The sequence below is a fragment of the Mustelus asterias genome, chromosome 25 (assembly GCF_964213995.1).
Source record: "Mustelus asterias chromosome 25, sMusAst1.hap1.1, whole genome shotgun sequence".
Lineage (NCBI taxonomy): Eukaryota > Metazoa > Chordata > Chondrichthyes > Carcharhiniformes > Triakidae > Mustelus > Mustelus asterias.
In genome coordinates, this window is record NC_135825.1 from 3,552,982 (window position 1) to 3,576,150 (window position 23,169).

Genomic DNA, 23,169 nt, shown 5'->3' on the forward strand with positions numbered 1-23,169 from the left:
ATCGTGGTATTGCAAGCTCATGGGGGTGTGACCATTGCCCGTTTGCGCCAGCTGGTGACTGCCATTTGTGATAGTCGACCTTAAGGCCCCTCATGTCCTCATGAACATCCATGAAGTGGGCCCTTGGATAACCACCTGGCTCCACCTGCCTCACCGCAGAAGACACTGGGTATGTGAGCAATTTTCACCCTGGTGTCTGATCCACCAGAGCCACCTCTGTCTGATTATTGCTTTAATATTCTTGATCCCTGATCCTTCTGCACTGTAGGGTTCCTATGTATCCCATTGTGCTAACACACAGAGTCCGTTGAGATGAGGAAACTGTTAACTTTATTGGAACACATCAGGAACATTCTCGCCATGAGGCAAGGGGGAGGAAGAACTTGAGAGATTGTGTCACTTCCTGTGATAATGTATAGTGCCTCTGGGCATATCACACAGTTAGAATTAACCTCTCATACTACAAATGCAGCACACATGGCAGTTCTGTCTTTGACAGGACCGCCACATTTGTCACCTTGGCCTGACAGGCTATACCCACAATGCACTGCAGGGAGCAACGATGGACATTATTTCCTGGAAAAGTGTGGCAAATGGTGTAGTGTTACTTATTTGTGAAGTGACATTCCTTTTGGAGGCAGTTTGAAACTTGCACTCAGATGATGTAAACCAGTTCATTTGATACTCTGTGTAACTGGAGGCATTCTGCATTCACTGATCCTTTACGAAAATTAAAATGAATTCTAGGTAGCTGGGCGTTGCCGACTACAGTGGGTTCTTTAGTGCCCGTTCCTACTTGTCCCTAAACTTGAGTTTACAAGGCTGAGATGGTCTAACTGCAGAGGTTATAATGCTAAAGGGCAGTCCGTGAGGGCGGATCCAGATGAGCCATGGGCTGAACCATGTGACGTATGAGGCAATAGGAGAGAACAGATCAGGATCCCCACTGACACATACATATGAATTAGGAGCAGGAGTAGGCCAAGCGGCCCTCGAACCCGCTTCGCCATTGAATTAGATCATGGCTGATCTGATTGTAACCTTAACTCCACATTCCCACCGACCCCCCAGAATCTTTCACCCCCTTGATAAAAACCTTAATTATATTCAAAGACTCTTCTTCCACTGCCTCTTGAGGAAGAAAGTTCCAAAGATTGACCCTCTGAGAGAAAACATATCCCCTCATCTCTGTCCTAAATGAGCAACCTCTTACTTTCAAACAGTGACCCTGAATTCTAGGTTCTTCCACAAGAAGAAACATCTTCTCCACGTCCACCCTGTCAATACCCCTCAGGATCATAAAGGATTCGATCAAGTCGCCTCTTACTCCAGTAATGGATACAAGCTGAGCCTGTCCAACCTTTCCTCATAAAATAACCCATCCATTCAGGTATTACTCTGATAAACACTGTCTGAACATCATGTGATTCCATACAACATGACAATATCCCACGTGCCAGTGTGGTTATAAACGTGAGCAGCAATGTTATATAAGCAAAATTTATGTAACTGTTAATTTCATTTTCTCACAATCATTGAATCCTTACAGAGCAGAAGGAGGCCATTTGACCCACCAAGTCTACTCTGGCTCTCCGACAGAGCAACTTACCCAGGCCCTATCCCCGTAACTCCACGTATTTATTCCACTAATGTCCCTAACCTACACATCTTTGGACACTAAGGGACAATTTAGCACTGCCAATCCACCTAATCCATACATCTTTGGATTGTGGGAGGAAACTGGAGTACCTGGAGGAAACCCAGGCAGAAGTAGGGAGAACGTGCAGACTCCACACAGTCACCCGAGACTGGAATCGAACCCTGACGCTGTGAGGCAGCAGTGCTAACCACTGTGCCATCATGCCACCCATTTTGTTAATATTGATCGAAGATAATATTAATTTCTCAGAAGAAGGTTACTGTTACAATTTTATGTGAATGTTTTAAATAAATATGTCCTGTTGTAATATTAATGTTTATGATATGAAAATGTTTATACTTTTGGTTCTGGCATGAATTAATTATTCACTTAAATGTTCAGCACAATTCGCAACTCCTCAGATCCTGAAGCAGCCCATGTCCAAATGCAGCAAGATCTAGATAATATCCAGGCTTGGGCTGAGAAGTGGCAAGTAACATTCATGCCACACAAGTGCCAGGCAAGGACTATCTCCATCTCCATTCAATTGCATTATTATCACTGAATCCCCCACTATCATCATCCAGGGGGTTAACATTGACCAGAAACTGAACTGTACCCAGCCATATAAATACTGTGATGACAAGAGCAGGTCAGAGGCTGGGAATCCCACAGCGATTAACTCACCACCTGACTCCCCAAAGCCTGTCAATCATCTACAAGGCACAAGTCAGGAGTGTAATGGAATATTCTCCACTTGCCCTGGATGAGTGAAGTTCTAATAATACTTTAGAAGCTGGACACCATCCAGGACAGAGCAACCCGTTTCATTAGCACCCCTTCCGCAAACATTCACTCTCTTCACCACTGATGCACAGTGGCAGCTGTGTGTACCATCTACAAGATGCACTGCAGGGACTCACCAAGGTTCCTTAGGCAGCACCTTCCAAACCCAGGACCACTACCATCTAGAAGGACAAGGGCAGCAGATACATGGGGACACCACCACCTGGGGGTTCCCCTCTAAACCACACACCATCCTGACTTGGAAATATATTGTTCCTCCTCCACTGTCATTGGATCAGAATCCTGGCAAGGGTGAAAACATGACCAGACAGGCACTTCTTGGTCTTTTGGCTAAGATCAAGGGTCGGATCAAGCCCAGGATTGTGTGTGGTTCCTTTTCTTGTCAGTTTGGGTCTTGTGTGTGTCTCTCTTGTGGGGACCATGAATTGGATTCAGTTTGAATTTGGTTTTCGGAGCAAGCAGGGAGATGGGTTCGGGTCTGCCTGGCCCACTCTGTGCACTGGCTTTGAAACTTTAAGAATGGAATAAAAAATGTTTTAAAAATTCGGTGACTCCCTCCCTAACAGCACTTTGGGTGTACCGAGACCTCAGAGACTGCAGCGATTCAAGAGGGCAGCTCGCCACCACCTTCTCAAGGGCAACTAGGCATGGACAATAAATGCTGGTCTAATCGGTTATGCCCACATCCCTTGAATGAGTAACAAAAACAAATTCATGCAAATAAATAATTTAGAAGCAAAAAAAGCAGCCAAGTATATCGTTTCTGCAGGATCTCATTCATTCTTTTTGTGGTGGGAAGTATGAGAGGCTGGGCTTGGATCTGTAAGTGATGTTTTTTTAAATTCATTCATGGGACATGGGCGTCACTGGATGGCCAGCATTTATTGCCCATCCCTAGTTGCCCTTGGGAAGGTGGTGGTGAGCTGCCTTCTTGAACCGCTGCAGTCCAGGTTCTGTGAGTTGATCACAATGCTGTTAGGGAGGGAATTCCAGGATTTTGACCCAGTGACTGCGAAGGAACGGCCGATATATTTCCAAGTCGGGATGGTGAGTGGCTTGAAGGGGAACTTGGTGGTGGTTCATAGAATCTACAGTGCAGAAGGGGGCCAGTCAGCCCATTGAGTCTCCACCGACAACAATCCCACCCAGGTCCTGTCCTATCCCTGTAACCCCACATATTTACCCTCCTAGTCCCCCTGACATTAAGGGCAATTTACCAAGGGGAATCCACCTAACCCGCACGTCTTTGGAGTGTGGGAGGAAACCGGAGCACCTGGAGGAAACCCACGCAGACAAGGGGAGAATGTGCAAACTCCACACAGACAGTGACCCAAGCTGGGAATCGAACCCGGGTTCCTGGCACTGTGAGGCAGCAGTGCCAACCACTGCGCCACCCCTGTTCCCATGTATTCTGCTGCCCTCGAACTTCTAGACAGAAGTGGTTGTGCGTTTGGAAGGATGAGAATGATTGAGAGACACAGTACCGGGTGGCTTTGGAGTGGGTGTGGGACTGGAGTCACATAGATTTCAGGAAGCCAGCGTTCCCTTTTCCCTTAAAGTGTACCATTTGGAGCTTTAAAAGCAATCTGCGAGCTTTATGCTCGCTCTTACTGACAAGCAGGGCATTTGTTCGATCATTCCTTTAGACTTGTACATGTTCAAACTGCCAGAATGGGATTTGAATTCTCTCTGGGTTAGTGAGTGTTATTAGCAGACCCAGTGAGACCTTGGAGCGGGCAGTGGGTGGGTGTGTGTGAGTGGAAGCAGTTCTGATTCTCGCTGATGTTGGAGGGAGGGAGTGTCAGTTTCCTGCTTTTGCAGCTCTGAGTGACAGAGGTCTACTTGGCAAGATCACTATGGCAATCTGTCTGAGCAGAAGGGGAGGAGTGGGGTTGGGAGGGCAGCACTTCATGCAGTTTTAACAATGCGTTGCACACAGAATGGAGCCAGGAAGCCAGCGTTAGGGAGCGCTCGGAACTCTACACAGAGAAAGGTTTGTGAACGGAACGCTGCTCTGAAATCACAGAATCCACATGATTTCCTCTCTCTCTCTCGGCCTCTCTGTCACTGCGTGTACAATTCTCGCCTTTAGTTTGATTTTTATTCTCTCTCTCACAGTTACTCAGGAGTTGGGGAAGTTTTGTTCCTGATGTTTTGGAGGTTATTACTTGCCAGGAGGTGAATCTCTATCTGTGCGCTCTGTTTGAGAGTGGGGCTGGAGGGGGGCACAGTCTATTTGGAGAATTGTTCCACTGTGACACACAGCTTGTCCCCCCCAATTCCCCTGCTGCCCCTGGGACAAGCCCTGCATGGTCCAAGTGTGGACTAAATAAATACAGCCACTCTTTGTCTCTCCCTCTCTGTATGGGGTGACACCTGGCGTTTGGGACTCCGGGCTGTTCTGTTTTGAACGAAACTTCACTCTCTGGCTGCTTTCCCCAGTTAGTGAGTGAGCCCTGTTACCTCGTGGGCCACGTGTACAGTTCCTGATAGGGAACTGCAGAGTCAGCAGCAAGACTGGGGAATTGGGGGAGAGTTTGGGGGGAATTGGGGGACAGGCTGATGCTTGTTGGAGGGTCTGGAGTGACTATAATGGAGACAGTTGGGGGTCGCATGTAAATTTCAGAGGGGTTGAAGGAGAAGGGCTTTTTGGGTGGAATTGGGGGTAATTGTGCGGGAGTTGTGTTGGGGGGGGTTAGAGGATTGGATTGGTGCAGGAGAGGACTGAGTCTTTGGGTTTGAGAATTGAGAGTAATGGGGAAGATTTTTTGGGGGGGGTTGGGTAATTGTTGAGGGTATTAAAGGAGAGAGGGTTAATGTTTGATGGTTGGGGGTAATTGTTTATGGGAGTGTTGTAGGGGGTGGGATGGGAGTGGGGGTTTGTCTCTGGAGGGTCTGGTGCATTGCACCATTCGGATTTCCTCTTTCTGTGATAGTGTGCGTGGTAATCTTTGACTCTTTTGGCATGTGGCAAGATTGTCGGTCCGTACTTCCCTAAAGCTCAGCATTCAGTAAATGTATTGTTGGCCTGTCAGCTTTCCCCAGTCAGTGAGTGGCTGAAAAGAGCTCCAAGAACTCCATGTAGGAAAGAACATTGAACATATGTTGGCCATTCAGCCTCTCTCTCTGTTCCCCACCTGACCCACAGATAGGGTAATAAGGCTGGTCACAACCCCATCCCAACCAGAACGTGGATCGTACCCCATGCGGTAGGCATCAACCGGATCCATGCCTGCTGTCCAGCCAACTGAACCAATCCCCCTCCCCCAGCAGAATTCCAAGTTCCTGGGCCAATGGATGGGGTGTCAATCAAGTCTTTGTCTTGGATGGTGTTGAGCTTCTTGAGTGTTGCAACTGCACCCATCCAGGCAAGTGTGGAGTGTTCCATCACACTCCTGACTTGTGTCTTGTAGATGGTGGACATTGTTGGGGAATCAGGGATTACTTGCTGCAGAATTCCCGGCCTCCCGCATTTCGCTGTAATTTTCCCACACTCGAGCCTGTACCGCTGTGTGAACCACATCACTTTAGTTGAGGTCCCACAGAGTCCATGACACTGAAAAGCAAGCCGAGGAAAGTTGCATTTTGTACATTACAAAAAATCGACTGTGTAAATGAACAGTAATATAAAGAGCTACAGACCAAGAGCTGCAAAGAGGAATTAGGCAGGATGACTCTAAATGGTTAGCAGTGACACAGTGGGCTGAATGGCCCTGTCTTTGCCATAATTTTTCCATTATTTCTATGATGTGGAGATGCCGGCATTGGACTGGGGTGGGCACAGTAAGAAGTCTCACCAGGTTAACGTCCAACAGGTTTATTTGGTAGCAAATACCATAAGCTTTCGGAGCGCTGCTCCTTCGTCAGATGGAGTGGAAATGTGCTCTCAAACAGTGCACAGGGACACAACATCAAGTTACAGAATACTAATCAATATTCTGTAACTCCTGCCCCAATCTGACGAAGGAGCAGTGCTCCGAAAGCTTATGGTATTTGCTACCAAATGAGCCTGTTGGACTTTAACCTGGTGTTGTGAGACTTCGTACTTATAAATGTTCCCAGCAAAATGTAAAATTTGCTCCAAAACACACAGATGAAAGCAAAATATCAGCCTGTGGCTAAGTGTCTCCTTTGCTCCCATTGGTGATCCTGGGAGAGTGCAGTTGGGAAAATGCACTGGAAATTCACTCCCTAGAAATCTCGGACGCTTCGTTCAAAAACTGCACCGTCCAGATCTAAATCTGTCAAGTTCTTACACCGATAATCTCTTCATTACCCTAGTGGATGTGAGAATCATTTTCTAATGTGTAACCTTGCTGGATATTTCTCAATGTTCCAGGCACACTCTTTGGTCCCGCACTGACACAGCTTTATTTTCCAGATGTATTCATTAGATTAGTCTTACTCCCTGTGCCTAACCAAACCTGTTTGAAATGACCCGTGCTCTGTAACTGTAAAAACTAATAACTTGTGGTGTCTTAATGAGGGCTCTTAAATTTTAATTTACCGCAGAAGGAGTAAAGGCGAGAGTTTGAGAATGTGATGCAATGTGTGAGAGCAGAGAAAGATTAAAAAAAGAAGAGGGAGTTCTGGAGCTCTGGTTCGCTCAAGCAAAGAGTTAGCACAAATAGGGTGGGCCAAATGGCCTGATTTAGCACAGGAAATTCTTAAGAATGCAGCCTTCCACCCCCCTCATCACTGCAGCCTGAGTAAAGTTCTGCTGCAAGAGATGGAGAGAAATACCACCAGGCACAGACTGAAGGTGAAAAATGCACACAGATACACACGGAAAGACAGAGATAGTGAGAGATGCATGCTATTGGGTGTGGAATTGACTAACTATTGACTAAGGCATAGGAGAGAGCGCAGAAAAGGTTCATGGGAATGATTCCAGAGATGAGGAATGTCAGTTATGAAGATAGGTTGGAGAAATTAGGCCTGTTTTCCTTTGGAGAAAAGAAGGCTGAGAGGCAACCCGATGAGAGGAATTTAAAATCATGAGGGGTTATGGGTAGACTAGACGGGGAGAAACTGTTCTCGATCGTGAAAGGATCGAGAACAAGAAGGCACAGATTTGAAAGTAATTGACAAAAGGAGCAAAAGCGACATAAGGAAAAACATTTTCACTCGGTGGTTGGTTCAGTTTGGGAATGTATTGTGAAGGAATAAGGATCAAATAATATGGAATTAATGCAGGAATATTAGGTTGGAAGTTACTTTGGGTAAACTCCCAGTAAAACGAGAGTCAAAAACCTGTTTGCAAAATAACATGGTTAACTCCTCACTACAATATAAATTCACTGATTAGATATACACAGACTTAAAAAAAAGTATTTTATGGTTCTTGCTATTCGACCAGCGTATCAGCATACAGTGCTAGCCCTGATAAAAATACAACCACAATCGGATAAAAGAATGCTATGTCTCATCTTATTATCTCGCTGGACGCTGTACTTATTGGCACGGTGGCACAGTGGTTGGCACTGTTGCCTCACAGCGCCAGGGACCCGGGTTCGATTCCCAGCTTGGCTCATTGTCTGTGTGGAGTCTGCATGTCCTCCCCGTGTCTGCGTGGGTTTCCTCCTGGGTGCTCTGGTTTCCTCCCACAGTCCGAAAGACGTGCTGGTTAGGGTGCATTGGCCTTGCTAAAATCTCCCTCGGTGTAACCCGAACAGGTGCCGGAGTGTGGCGACTTGGGATTATCACAGTAACTTCATTGCAGTGTTAATGTAAGCCTACTTGTGTCACTAATAAAAAAAAGATTATCCCATGACCCGACCTATTTACCCCATTAATCCCCCTGACACTAAAAGGCAATTTAGCATGGCCAATCCATCCAAGCCGCACATTTTTGGACTGTGGGAGGAAACTGGAGCACCCGGAGGAAAATTTTCAGGCTGGTTTCACTCCTTTAGTTGAGGTTTGACCAGGACTCAGAAAGCCAGTTATGTGTCTTTGAGTCTGGCTTCCACCAGCTGAGCTTGAGGGGAATTAATTAGGAAATCCACCCAATCTTGAAAAGTCTTCAGGTAAATCATAAAATTTTGTAGAATGCAACAACAGTGCCTGAGAGTGTGATAGAGGGAGGTTCACTCGAGCTATTGAAATAGAATTGGACTGTTACTTGGAAAGGAGGCATGTGCAACATGATGGGGAGAAGGCAGGAGAGTGGCACCAAGGGAAATATTCATTTGGAAAGTCAGTACAAACATTATGGGCCGAATAGCTGAAACAATTTTGGGATTCTGTGGTCACCTATCGTAGAGAGGTTGCTTGTCACTGAGGAATGACCCCTGATAGGCTAACACAGTGGTTAGCACTGCTGCCTCACAGCACCAAGGACCCGGGTTCGATTCCGGCCTCGGGTCACTGTCTGTGTGGAGTTTGTACGTTCTCCCCATGTCCGCATGGGTTACCTCCTCACAGTCCAATGACGTGCGGGTTAGGTGAATTAGCTGTGCTAAATTGCCCTTTAGTGTCCCAAGATGTGTAGGTTTGGTGGAGTTGCCATGGTAAATGTGTGTGGTGGGCCTTGGTAAGATGCTGTTTCGGAGAATCGATGCAAACCCGATGGGCCGAATGGCTTCCTTCTGCGCTTTAGGGATTCTGTGATGGTGTAAATTTACCAGATTGCGTTCAGTTAACCCAGTCTTTCCCGGGGGAGTGGTAGTGGTACTACAATGAGCCTCCGTACCCTTGCTGTGGTATTTGATGGGGGCTGGTGAGGTGACTGTGGCTTCAGAGGAGGCCAGGATTAGGCTGAGCGCTAATCCGATCCCCCGCCCACCTCACCACCTGTGGCCAAAGAGCCAGGTGACATCCAGTGTCTAGACCGACAGTTTGGAGTGGAGTCTGTCTGCCTCTGAAAGTGTCTGGGCCTCTCCGTAACACTGAGGCAGGTTCAGCAGGGCACAGAGATGTCTTTGGCTGTTAGGCTGATTTGAGGGGAATTTGACACATTCCGCTTGGTTAGCTGCTTTACGCAATGGTTAACTTTACAGAATATTGAATTACATTCTCTTAACTACTTAGTGATTGGCACAGCTCTCCTGCAACTGTAATTAGTGTTTAGTTTGCCTAAGGCAATGGTTCTATAACTCCAGCGTCTCAACCCAGCTCTCAACTCTTCCCCTGCTGGTCAGCATGGCGTGTGTTTAGAAATACCACAACTAATATGCACGCAAAACTACTGCTGACTGCATGTTCCTGTCGGAATGACCCTTCCCTCTATCCCTTCCCACCCTTAACCCTCTCGCTGCTATCACTAGCTTCCTCTCTCTTCCCTTTCTTTCTACCGACCTCATCTGTCTTTGCCACTCCGATTGGCTCTGTCCGTCAGTCATTTTGTGTCTCACCTTTCTTCCAGACTTTCAAACACTTGACTTGTCCAATCCCGCCCGCCTGTCCTTGCCAACCTGTTAACACTCTCAGTTGCCCGTTAATTATTAAAAGTTGGTGAAGGGCTGCCGATTTCAGTGCTTGCCCATCAACCCATGATATGGGGGAGAGCTCACGGGATGATGGGGGTGAGCGTGTGGGGGTGGTGGGGTTTGGGGGGGAGGGCAATGGTGTGGGGGATCTGGTAGGCTAGCCAATTATCAAATGTTACATTACAAAGGAACACCCAACAGGGAGGGTGTTGTAAAATCAATAAGATCCCCTCTCCTCCTTTTCAATCCAATGAGTATAGGAGCAAACTGATTTGATTTGATTTATTATTGTCACATGTATTAACACACAGTGAAAAGTATTGTTTCTTGCGCGTTATACAGATAAAGCATACCGTTCATAGAGAAGAAAATGAGAGAGTGCAGAATGTAGTGTTACAGTCATAGCTAGGGTGTGGAGAAAGAGCAACTTAATGCGAGGTAGGTCCTTTTCAAAAGTCTAATGGCAGCAGGGAAGAAGCTGTTCTTGAGTCGGTTGGTACGTGACCTCAGACTTTTGTATCTTTTTCCCCATGGAAGAAGTGGAAGAGAGAATGTCTGGGATGCGTGGGGTCCTTGATTATGCTGGCTGCTTTGTTGAGGCAGCGGGAAGTGTAGACAGAGTCAATGGATGGGAGGCGGGTTTGCGTGATGGATTGGGCTACATTCATGACCTTTTGTAGTTCCTTGCGGTCTTGGGCAGAGCAGGAGCCATAGCAAACTGTGATACAACCAGAAAGAATGCTTTCTATGGTGCATCTGTCTCGATCACTTCCTCTGGTTGTGCGATCGTGGATCTGGATAGCTTGGAATCCTGACATAGTTCCTGCGCTGGAGGCAATTGTCAACCAACCGCCTCCCTCCTGAACAGGGGGGTGGGATTTTCCACTTGGTTGCTCTCCAGATTTTCCCGTCCCGCCTGCAATGATGCCAGCCACTGACGGGACAGGAAAATCCTGCCCACGATCCCAGCAAACCTCATTGGAGGATTTCTGTGAATGTGAACATGTGCAGAACGCTGTTTTCTGGGTCCTATCCCGTGTTCACTGACCTACAATAGCTCTTAGTCCAGCAATGCCTCAATTCAAAAATTCCTATCCTTGTTTTCAAATCCCTCCATGGCCTTACCTTTCCCTATCTCTGATCTCCAGCTTCTCAACCCTCCGAGATCACTGCACTCCTCCGATTCTGGCCTCTTGCACTTCCCGATTTTAATCACAGCAGCATTGGCAGCCTGGACCCCAAGCTCTGCATTTCCCTCCTAAACATATAGAATCTCTACAGTGCAGAAGGAGGCCATTCAGCCCATCGAGTCTGCACTGACAACGAGCCTGCACCGACACCCAGGTCCTATCCCCGTAACCCCACATGTCTACTGTGCTAATTCCTCTGACACTAAGGGACAATTTATCACGGCCAGTCCACCTAACCCGCACATCTTTGGACTGTGGGAGGAAACTGGAGTACCCGGAGGAAACCCATGTAGACACTGGAAGAACATACAAACTCCACACAGACAGTGACCCGAGGCTGGGAATTGAACCCGGGTCCCTGGCGCTGTGGGGCAGCAGTGTTAACCACTGTGCCGCCGTGCCACTTCTCTACCTCGCTTTCCTCCTTTATGAAACTCTTTTTAAAATCCCAGTTCTTTGACCAAACTTTTGATCAACTGTCCCAATTGTCACCTCATGTGATTCAAAGTCAAATTCAGTTTGATTGAGCTCCTGTGAAGGACTTTGGGATGTTTTACGATGTTAAAATTGCTATACAAATTCACGTTGTTGTCACTGCCGATACCTGTTAGTCACAGCAGCTCCAAGACCTTGGGACCTGCAGCGTCACAGATCCGGCTGCTTGTGCCCTTTGATAAGACACTGGGCAGCGACTTCCAGTCTTGGGCCCGGTCCGTGAATTGGGACCATTTCCTGGCCTTGACCTCACTTTGGCTGTTAGGATGCTTGCCTCGGAAATCCTCCTGGAGGCAGCCAATTAGGAGGCTGCCTCCGTATCTGCCAACCATTTGGGGATGATGAGCAGACCCTTGATGCTATAGATCCAATCAGAGGGACAGCAGTCCAGCGGGTGAAGTAGGCAGTGCCACCTATGGAGAAGGAAGGAACCTTCCAAAAATGTTTGATGAGTTCACCCATGTGGCCCAGTAGTTCTGGTGGGGGTTAAAACAGGAGGCCTTGCGGGTGCACCCAATCCAGCTGCCGGCAAGCTGGCACCAGGCGGGTTTGGCCTAAGTGGGCATTTTTCCGGGTGACATTCGCAATCAGCCCACAAATGGACAGATAATTTTGCAGATTGGCTACTCATCTTTGCCAGTGCTGAACCGGGAATGGCCAACCCTAATTGCCCTCGAAAAGGGGATGGTGAGCCACTATTTTGAATAGAATTGTGCAGCCAATAAGAGTGTACAGCATTGCTGCGGGTTCAGAGTCCCGGGTAAGGGCACTTAACCTGATCCAACGAGCAATTCTCTGAAATTCCACCTGGTCCCACTGTGGAGTCTTTCTCCTCCTCCTCCTCCTCCTCCTCCCCCACCCCCCTCCCCCCCCCCCCCCCCCCCCCCCCACTCTGTGGGGCCAGGGAGCTGCTGAGCTGTCTACGTGACACGTGGGGGTGAAGGGGTTTATTGTCAGCGTCTGCCCTTCTGTTGCCAATGCCCAGTCACTCTGTCATGTTGACCAGTATTTGTATAACGCAGTGCTCAGGGTGAGGAATAGCAAGCGGTGTTTTTGAGTTCAGCTTTTGTCAGGTTGGAAAAGGGGGATAAATATTTGTGGAATGTTGTACTTCACCTCCTGGGAGAGGAGTCAATATTTGAGTTTCGTAAGAGCTCCAGAGTGCAACGGAATGTTGATTCTGGGTATCAGTAGAAAGGAGCCTAAGAACACAACCAGGCCTCAGATAGCGACTTCCTTCTGAATTAGACAGGCTTTTTGGGTGGAATGAATTTCTACTGACCATCAAGGAACTGGCATGTCAATAACAACATCACAGATTCTGTGGAGAGTAAAACCCCCTTTACACTGTCCCCATGAAAAAATTCCCAGAGCAGGTACAGCACGGGGTTAGATACAGAGTAAAGCTCCCTCTACACTGTCCCCATCAAACACTCCCAGGACAGGTACAGCACGGGGTTAGATACAGAGTAAAGCTCCCTCTACACTGTCCCCATCAAACACTCCCAGGACAGGTACAGCACGGGGTTAGATACAGAGTAAAGCTCCCTTTACACTGTCCCCATCAAACACTCCCAGGACAGGTACGGCATGGGGTTAGATACAGAGTAAAGCTCCCTTTACACTGTCCCCCATCAAACCACTCCCAGGACAGGTACAGCACGGGGTTAGATACAGAGTAAAGCTCCCTCTACACTGTCCCCCATCAAACACTCCCGGGACAGGTACAGCACGGGGTTAAGTAAAGCTCCCTCTGCAAATGCAAACGGTAATGTAACATTTATGTTGTTGTGACCAGTAGACCTGGAATAATGATCTGGAGACATCAGCTCACATCCTAACAGAATGAATGAGGTATTTAAATTCAATTAATTAAATCAATCTGGAATAAAAAAACTAGCTTCAATGGTGGTGAGCATGAAACTACGAGTGATTGTTGTTAAAAACCCATCTGGATCACAATGCCCTTTAGGGAAGGAAATTTGCCATCCTTACCTGGGACTCCGGACCCACAGCAATGTGGTTGACTCTAAATGAGTGCACAATTCTATTCCAGATGGTGGCTCATTGTCTCCTTCTTGAGGGCAATTAGAAATGAGTGATAAATCCTGGCCTTGTCTGCAATGCCCACATTGCATGAATCGACTAAAAGAAACACTATTCCATCAAACGTTCCCAAACCAGCTCCTATTGCACCCATGCTGTACAGGCCTGGACCTTTCATTCCATTTCTCACATCTATCTTCCCTACTTTAGTAAGTAAGTTGCTCTCCCTTGTCTGGAGTCTGCTTTCCATGTTGTTTTTGCTCTTGTTAATGCTTCCTTTACTTTCTTTCAGTAACACTCGGTTCCAGGATGCCTTCGTCAGTGGGAGGGCCAAAGGAGTACGCTCCCCCAGATGGCGGATGGGGCTGGGCCGTGGTGCTGGCAGCCTTCATTTCCATCGGATTCTCTTATGCTTTCCCCAAAGCCATCACCGTCTTCTTCAAGGAAATCAAGGAGATCTTTAATTCCACCGACAGCCAGGTGTCTTGGATTTCCTCCATAATGCTGGCCGTGATGTACGCTGGAGGTGAGTGGGACTGAGTGGGCCAGGGCTAAAGAATGTTTGTCAGTGTGAAACTTTTCATTACCCCGGGATGTCCCAATGCTCCATCCAGCCAGCCAAGTACTGATTCTCTTTTTGAGCAGGAGTCACTATTATAATGTAGGAAATGGCAGCCTATTTGTGCACAGCAAGCTCCCACAAACAGCAATTAGATAAATGATCAGATGGTCTGTTTCTTTAAGTGTTGTCACGTCAGAGATGCATATTGGCTCCAGACACTGTGCAGAACTCCAACTTGCTCTTCATTGAAGAACTGCCATGGAATCATTCACATCCACATGAAAGAACACTTAGGATCCCAGTTTCACATCTCATCCCAAAAGACTGCACTTCCGACGGTGCAGCGCTCCCTCAGCGCTGGCCCTCTGGTGGTGTGGCGCTCCCTCGGCACTGGCCCTCTGACGGTGCGGCGCTCCCTCGGCGCTGACCCTCTGACAGTGTGGTGCTGGCCCTCTGATGGTGTGGCGCTCCCTCAGCGCTGGCCCTCTGATGGTGTGGCGCTCCCTCAGCGCTGGCCCTCTGATGGTGTGGCGCTCCCTCAGCGCTGGCCCTCTGATGGTGTGGCGCTCCCTTGGCGCTGGCCCTCTAATGGTGTGGCGCTCCCTCGGCGCTGGCCCTCTAATGGTGTGGCGCTCCCTCGGCGCTAGCCCTCTGACGGTGCGGCACTCCCTCGGTAATGCGGTGCGCGCAATGGCCTCTGTTTCTGTGCCCAGTTCCCACAATGGGAAAGTGCCACTAACCAAAGCATCGCTGCCAGCTGTTGTTTGTTAACAGAAGACTGGGGATTTTGCCAATGTGGTACAGCTGATTTACATGGAGATTCTGACGTTTGCCTGTTTTTGGAAGCAAAATCTAACAGTTTTTTGTAATCGTTAGAAACACAAGATTAAATCTGCAGCATCAAAAGAGGACGCTCAGCCCCTTGAACATCTGCTAGCTCTTTGAAGGAGCTTTTCTGTTAGTTATACCTCCTCTCTATTCCCGTCACCTGGAAAACATCTCCTTTTCTTGTGTTAGCCCTTTTCCATTTTAAAAGTTATTATTGAATCTGTTTCCAGTGCCCCTCAGGCAGTGCATTCCAGAGCACAACAACTCGCTGGAAATAAAATAATTCCTCATCTTCTCCCGGATTTTTAGCCAATTACCTTCAGTCTGTGTCCCTCTGGTTACTGACTCTCTGGCCAATGGGAACAGTTCTTTATTTACTCTCGCGAAACCAAAATGATTCTGAACACTCTTATCAAATCTTCCTTTTAGATTTGCTGCTCTAAGGAGAAGAATCCCAGCTTCTCCCGTCTCTGCACATTAATTGGAACCCACGTCCTTGGTATACTTCTGAAGTTACGATGAGTTTTTGGGCGGAGCTGACTTAAGCTAAGGATCTCCATACCTCAGGCAGGGGGCAATGTTGAATAATGTCAGCCGGTATGGGAATTGAACTCGTGCTGTTGGTGTCGCTCTGCACCACAAACCAGCTGTCCAGCCACTGAGCTAGCTAATCCCAACCCATTGATGAGCAGTAAATCTTCTCCACAGCCACTGCAGAGTCCTGACATCCTGCCTAAAGTGTGATGCCTAGCTTCAGACACAGGTGAGGCCCAAGCAGTGACTTCTAAATGTCAGTTTAATTTCCCTGCTTTTGTACTCTTCACAGAATCCCTACAGTGCAGAAGGAGGCCATTCAGCCCGATTGGGTCTGCACCAATTCTCCAACAGAGGATCTTGCCCAGGCCCTATTCCCATAACTCCGTGCATTTACCCCACTAATCTCCTAACCTACGCATCTTTGGGCACTAGAGCAATTTGGCATGGCCAATCCACCCAACCAGCATATCTTTGGAGTGTGGGAGGAAACCGGAGCACCCGGAGGAAAAGCCATGCAGACACGGGGCGAGTAAGAAGTTTAACAACACCAGGTTAAAGTCCAACACCAGGTTAAAGTCCAACAGGTTTATTTGGAATCACCAAGCTTTCGAAACTCTGCTCCTTTGTCACCTGAAGAACCTTCTCCACACCACTTCACCTGATGAAGGAGCAGTGCTCCGAAAGCTCGTGATTCCAAATAAACCGATTGGATTTTAACCTGGTGTTGTGAGACTTCTTACTGTGTCCACCCCAGTCCAACGCCGGCATCTCCACATCATGACACGGGGAGAACGTGCAAACTCCACACAGACAGTCACCCAAGGCTGGAATTGAACCCAGGTCCCTGAAGCTGTGAGGCAGCAGTGCTAACCACTGTACTACCGTGCCACTGTGCCGCCCTTAAAGGAATGCCAGTATTCTCTTAGACTGAAACAGGAGAGCTAGCTGAAACAGGTGTTGGAGAGCTTGGCTTGACGTCACGGGAGGTCTGGCGGGAAAGTGTGAGGGGAGTGGTCAGGTCCTGTCGCTGGGATGAGTGTGTGTGGATCCTCTGCTGTGCCAAAGGGTTCCCGCCAGCGAATGTGTGAGTTGGCAGCACCGCTGCACAAACTTCAACACTGACGCAAAGCGAGAGGTGAAAAACCTCTGAACTGCTTAAAATTATTAAAATGAGCTGATCCTGGATCCCGCCAGCTCCAGAAGGAGTTCCGATCCCAGTATCAGCCGGTTTCTTGGTGAAGTTGGGGGTGGGTGGTGGGCCGGGGGAGGGGTGGGTGGTGGGGCAGGGGTGCGGGGGAGGGGGGGGGAAGGATAGTGGGTGAGGGGTTGCTATTACAGGTTCACCGTCACACTTCAGTTTCCAGACAACCCACGCTTTCTGGCTGAAAACACTTCCAATTTAGATTTTTTAAACTTTAATTCTATTTAACGATGTTTCCCGTTCTATTTTGCTCTGGAAATGTTTTTTTTCAGTGACCCAAAGACTCTGGTCCTTTTTGTGATTGGCAGCTTGCCTGTTTGTTCAAGCTCCACAGTGCAAGTTTCACAACATAGACAGAATAATCAAAATATAGAATGGTTACGTCATAGGAGGAAGCCATTTGGCCCATCAACCTGTGCCGGCTCTTTGTGCGAATGATGTCACAGTGTTAGACTGTGTACACGGACACCAAGTCCCAATATGAGCATTTGTATTTCCGTGACCACAATGGAATGCACACACTTTAGTGTATTAACATCGTGCACTGTGCTGCCTGTGTCTGCACTCACACATGTATGTGTTTGCATGACTGTGTGTGTGTGTGTGTGTGTACACCTGTTTGTGTGTCTGCACCTGCACATGTGTGTGCCTGTACGTGCATGCTATGTCTGCACGTGCGTATATGCATGTCTGTGCACACCTGCATGTGTCTGTGTGTGTGTGCATATGTGTGTGTGTGTGCATATGTGTGCGTGTTCCTGTGCACACCTGCATGTGTCTGTGCGTGCACAGAGCGGTTTCCATAATTTTCAGAAGGAAATTGGTAATGGAGCTAAGAGGGGAAAAGAGGTGGAGAGGAAGCTTTTTCCCAGGTTGGAGGTGACGATCACGAGGGGTCACGGGCTCAAGCTGAGAGGGGTGAAGTATAACTCAGACATCAGAGGGACGTTTTTTACACAGAGAGTGGTGGGGGCCTGGAATGCGCTGCCAAGTAGGGTGGTGGAGGCAGGCACGCTGACATCGTTTAAGACTTACCTGGATAGTCACATGAGCAGCCTGGGAATGGAGGGATACAAACGATTGGTCTAGTTGGACCAAGGAGCGGCACAGGCTTGGAGGGCCGAAGGGCCTGTTTCCTGTGCTGTACTGTTCTTTGTTCTTTGAGATGGGATTAATTGGAGCTAGCACGGGCATGTTGGGCTGAATGGGCTCTCTGATCATGCTAGATAACTAGGCGCTCATAATCCCCTGGATCATCATCATCCTCCCCCGTTACTGTGCTGAGGCTGCAGGAAAGGAGGACAGGAGCTAGGATAGGGTGAGTGTATCTTTTGGGATCAGAGAGACGGAGGGGAAGGAATGGAAGGAATTTGTACTTTGGAGGAATGCCAGGGTGACACTGTGGGCACAGACCTTACCATCTCCCATGGCAAAAACTGGGTGCCGAGTCCAGGAGTTCCATGTGCCTTTCTTGAGAGGGCAGAGATACTGAGGGAGGGGTGGCACAGTGGTTAGCACTGCTGCCTCACAGCGCCAGGGACCCGGGTTCGATTCCCGGCTTGGATCACTGTCTGTGTGGAGTTTGCATGTTCTCCCCGTGTCTGCGTGGGTTTCCTCCAGGTGCTCCAGTTTCCCTCCCACTGTCCAAAGATGTGCTGGTTAGGTGGATTGGCCATGCTAAATTCTCCCTCAGTGTACCGGAGTGTGGCGACAACAGTATTTTCACAGTAACTTCATTGCAATGTTAATGTAAGCCTACTTGTGACTAATAAATAAACTTTAAAAACTTTAATTTTGGGAGGGAGCCCTCCAGTGCCTTTGAGTGGCAGAGATTGTGAGATGATTTGTCCAGTAAGGAGATAAAGAGAAGACAGGAAAAGTCGGGGGTCATTCAGCCCCTCAAATGGCTGTTTTGCTGTTCAGTTTTGTCATGTCTGGATCTACATCTTAACTCAGTTTCCCCCCTTTGATACCCTTCCCCAACAAATCTATGAATCTCCGATCTGGAAGCTTCAATTGATCCACTCCTTCCAGCTTTTTGAGGGAAACTTTTCCAGATTTCCACTACCCTGCCAGTCAATAAATATTTCCTGAATTTGCTGCGGAAACTTCTCTCTGAGTACAGGAGTGCCGATAATAAATGCGTAATGACGCATAAGTAAATAATAAAGTAAATAATAAAAGTACAATAAATAAAGTAAATCTGATAAATGTATTGATAAGACGCATGGTGAAGTTAAATTATTTGATAGTTGTGCTGTAACTGCTTGTGGAGACAGTCTGGGGCTGTCTGATTGGGTTTATCAGATCTCCACTGGATGGTGTTAAATTCGTGCCTTTTTAATGTTGTCAATCGCTCTTCCAAAGACAGTTTCAGGTTCTTCATAACATTGAACCAATCGAGGTCACCACATCGTCACTGATGAGGAACTGGTATCAGCCACAACACACGGGTGTACAGGCAGCTCATTAGTTCACAAGATTTAGGAGCAGAGTTAGGCCATTCAGTGCGCTCATGAACCTGATGTAGACACAAATGAACATAGAATGAACAAAGAACCATACAGCACAGGAACAGGCCCTTCGGCCCTCCAAGCCCGCGCCGCTCCCTGGTCCAAACTAGACCATTCTTTTGTATCCCTCCATTCCCACTCCGTTCATGTGGCTGTCTAGATAAGTCTTAAACGTTCCCAGTGTGTCCGCCTCCACCACCTTGCCTGGCAGCGCATTCCAGGCCCCCACCACCCTCTGTGTAAAATATGTCCGTCTGATATCTGTGTTAAACCTCCCCCCCTTCACCTTGAACCTATGACCCCTCGTGAACGTCACCACCGACCTGGGGAAAAGCTTCCCACCGTTCACCCTATCTATGCCTTTCATAATTTTATACACCTCTATTAAGTCTCCCCTCATGCTCCGTCTTTCCAGGGAGAACAACCCCAATTTACCCAATCTCTCCTCATAACTAAGCCCCTCCATACCAGGTAACATCCTGGTAAACCTCCTCTGCACTCTCTCCAAAGCCTCCACGTCCTTCTGGTAGTGTGGCGACCAGAACTGGACGCAGTATTCCAGATGCGGCCGAACCAACGTTCTATACATCTGCAACATCAGACCCCAACTTTTATACTCTATAAAACTCAACTCAATAGTTGCAGCCGAGGAGGCCATTCAGCCTGTCTACTCTGCCAGATATGCTAAGTGCACACATTCATACACACACACACACACACACACACACACACACAAAGAAAGCCAAGCATTTCTCTTGTACCGATTATTACAACCAAAGGAGTATGATTAAAGTGCAGCTGTTGTTGTAATATAGGAGGCCTGGCAGCCAATGTGTGCCCAGCAAGCTCCCACAAAGGTCAATATGACAATGACCAGATAATCTGTGATGTTGACTGAGGGTTAGATATTGGTCAGGACACTGAGATGAACTGCCCTATTCTTTGTGACGGTGCCATGAGCTCATTTACACAAATAAGAGGTCAGTTAAGTGTCAAATCTAAAAGAGTGCACTTGCAAGGGTGCAGCGCTCTGGACAGTGAAGTGAACCCACAAACTCTTGGACCCGGAGGTGGGAGTGCAACCCACTGAGCCATGGCTGACTCCCACTCGCCCACAAAGACACCATCCCCCCTGCACCCTGTGTCCAGGCACACATTATGGGGCAGGAAATTTTCTGCTTTCTGTACTTTGTTTAGCCTGGGCTAGTGTTCTACGCAAGTGCTCTTCCTCTCTCTCTCTCTCTCTCTACCCCCACCCCCCCACACACACGCACACACACATTCTGTTCCTGTGGTTCAACAACAAAAGTCAAAACCTATAATTATATTGCCTCATGATGCTATCACATGAAGCCAGTGTGACTGCACTGAGTGCATCGATGGGGGTCGCTGACATTTAACACGATTGGGTTATTGCCAATTAGGATCGGAGATAGCAACTCTTTCTGCAAAAACAGAGAAGGTTGGATGAGGGAAGGTTGTGACTGGGGTCAGTGAGGGCGGTGTTGCAACATCTCCCTCACCGTGTGATTGAGCCTCTAGCTTTGACAAAGGCTGGATTTACTGAATGTGAGGCGGGTGTCCGCCCCAAACGGCATTCTGTTCATAAACAGACTCACTGCTGCATCAAAGGGTTCACACCGGGGCGCGGCACGAGATTGCTTTCTGCTTCTAGACCGATTGACATTTCCCAGGGGGTTAAATAGAACAATTACAGCCCCATTCCTAACCTCAGGACATCCCAAACTGCCTTACAGCCAATGAAATCCTTGAGAAATACTGTAATTGTGAGAGAACGTTACAGTTTGGGAAAGATGAGATGTTCTTCAAAAGGTCGGAGCAGGAGATTTTCCGGAACTTTGCTAAGGTTTGACGAGCTTCACGGGGTGGCACAGTGGTTAGCACTGCTGCCTCACGGCACCAGGGACCCGGGTTCGATTCCTGGCTTGGGTCACTGTCTGTGCGGAGTTTGCACGTTCTTCCCCATGTCTGCATGAGTTTCCTCCGGGTGCTCCGGTTTCCTCCCACAGCCCAAAGATGTGCGGGTTAAGGCAGATTGGCCCATGCCAAATTGCCCCTTAGTGTCCCATGATATTAAGGTTAGGGGAATTAGCGGGGCAAATATGTGGGGTTACGGGGATAGGGCGGGAAATGGGCCAAGTTAGGATGCTCTGTCGAAATGGCCTCTTTCTGCACAGTAGGGCTTCTATGATTCAGTTGCAACAGGTAGAAAAGCTGGAGGTGTTTTCCTTAGAACAGAGGGGGCTAGCAGCGAGCGGGACTATTAATGGTGCAAGAACTTGAACCCACAACCTCCTGCCTCGGAGGTGAATGTGCGACACTCACTGAGTCACAGTTGACACCTTGATAGCTCAGTACAGGTAGAGAAGGAAAGTTTGCCGTCTTTGAGCTGTCCTGGGACAGGGACTGACTGCAAACACTGTCACAATCAGCTGGCTGGTGTTGACAAGGGCCCCAAATGCCATTGTTAAAATATTTTAGACAAGCTGTATTTCCACTTTCTGCCAATAGGATAAGGTGGGAGTTAAGACCCGGAGGAAGTGTGTCTTTGTTGTTTACAGACTCCATGCCCTCTCAGTGCAGTCGCTACATCAAATTACAAACATGTGGAAATCTGCTCAAAGCTTCAACAACATTTTAATTGGATCCAGAGATCTGGGTATCAGAAATCTGGAAGTGCGCTGACAGTGGATAAATGCCCGATGATATCTAGAGGGAGCTTTACTCTGTATCTAACCCCATGCTGTATCTGCCCCTGGGAGTGTTTGATGGGGACAGTGTAGAGGGAGCTTTACTCTGTATCTAACCCCATGCTGTACCTGTCCTGGGAGTGTTTGATGGGGACAGTGTAGAGGGAGCTTTACTCTGTATCTAACCCCATGCTGTATCTGCCCCTGGGAGTGTTTGATGGGGACAGTGTAGAGGGAGCTTTACTCTGTATCTAACCCCATGCTGTACCTGTCCTGGGAGTGTTTGATGGGGACAGTGTAGAGGGAGCTTTACTCTGTATCTAACCCCATGCTGTACCTGTCCTGGGAGTGTTTGATGGGGACAGTGTAGAGGGAGCTTTACTCTGTATCTAACCCCATGCTGTACTTGCCCCTGGGAATGTTTGATGGGGACAGTGTAGAGGGAGCTTTGCTCTGTATCTAACCCCATGCTGTACCTGCCCCTGGGAATGTTTGATGGGGACAGTGTAGAGGGAGCTTTACTCTGTATCTAACCCCATGCTGTACCTGTCCTGGGAGTGTTTGATGGGGACAGTGTAGAGGGAGCTTTGCTCTGTATCTAACCCCATGCTGTACTTGCCCCTGGGAATGTTTGATGGGGACAGTGTAGAGGGAGCTTTACTCTGTATCTAACCCCATGCTGTACTTGCCCCTGGGAATTTTTGATGGGGACAGTGTAGAGGGAGCTTTACTCTGTAGAACATAGAACATAGAACATTACAGCGCAGAACAGGCCCTTCGGCCCACGATGTTGCACCGACCAGTTAAAAAAAAAAACTGTGACCCTCCAACCTAAACCAATTTCTTTTCGTCCATGAACCTATCTACGGATCTCTTAAACGCCCCCAAACTAGGCGCATTTACTACTGATGCTGGCAGGGCATTCCAATCCCTCACCACCCTCTGGGTAAAGAACCTACCCCTGACATCGGTTCTATAACTACCCCCCCTCAATTTAAAGCCATGCCCCCTCGTGCTGGATTTCTCCATCAGAGGAAAAAGGCTATCACTATCCACCCTATCTAAACCTCTAATCATCTTATATGTTTCAATAAGATCCCCTCTTAGCCGCCGCCTTTCCAGCGAAAACAATCCCAAATCCCTCAGCCTCTCCTCATAGGATCTCCCCTCCATACCAGGCAACATCCTGGTAAACCTCCTCTGCACCCTC

At 48.2% G+C, this 23,169-nt stretch overlaps 1 protein-coding gene across 2 annotated transcripts in view; it reads left to right on the plus strand.

Annotated features, from left to right (window-relative positions):
• The window catches only part of LOC144511755 (monocarboxylate transporter 1-like), a 54,015-nt gene that overhangs the window by 15,711 nt on the left and 15,135 nt on the right, over positions 1 to 23,169 (plus strand). The window contains exons 1-2 of one of the 2 annotated variants that reach the window (XM_078241998.1): positions 4,303 to 4,439; positions 13,900 to 14,133. In XM_078241998.1, the coding sequence (XP_078098124.1) occupies positions 13,917 to 14,133 (217 nt within the window). In that variant the 5' untranslated portion in view covers positions 4,303 to 4,439; positions 13,900 to 13,916. Of the gene's footprint in view, positions 1 to 4,302; positions 4,440 to 13,899; positions 14,134 to 23,169 lie in introns of those variants that run through there. The other variant, XM_078241999.1, reaches the window with a different exon arrangement.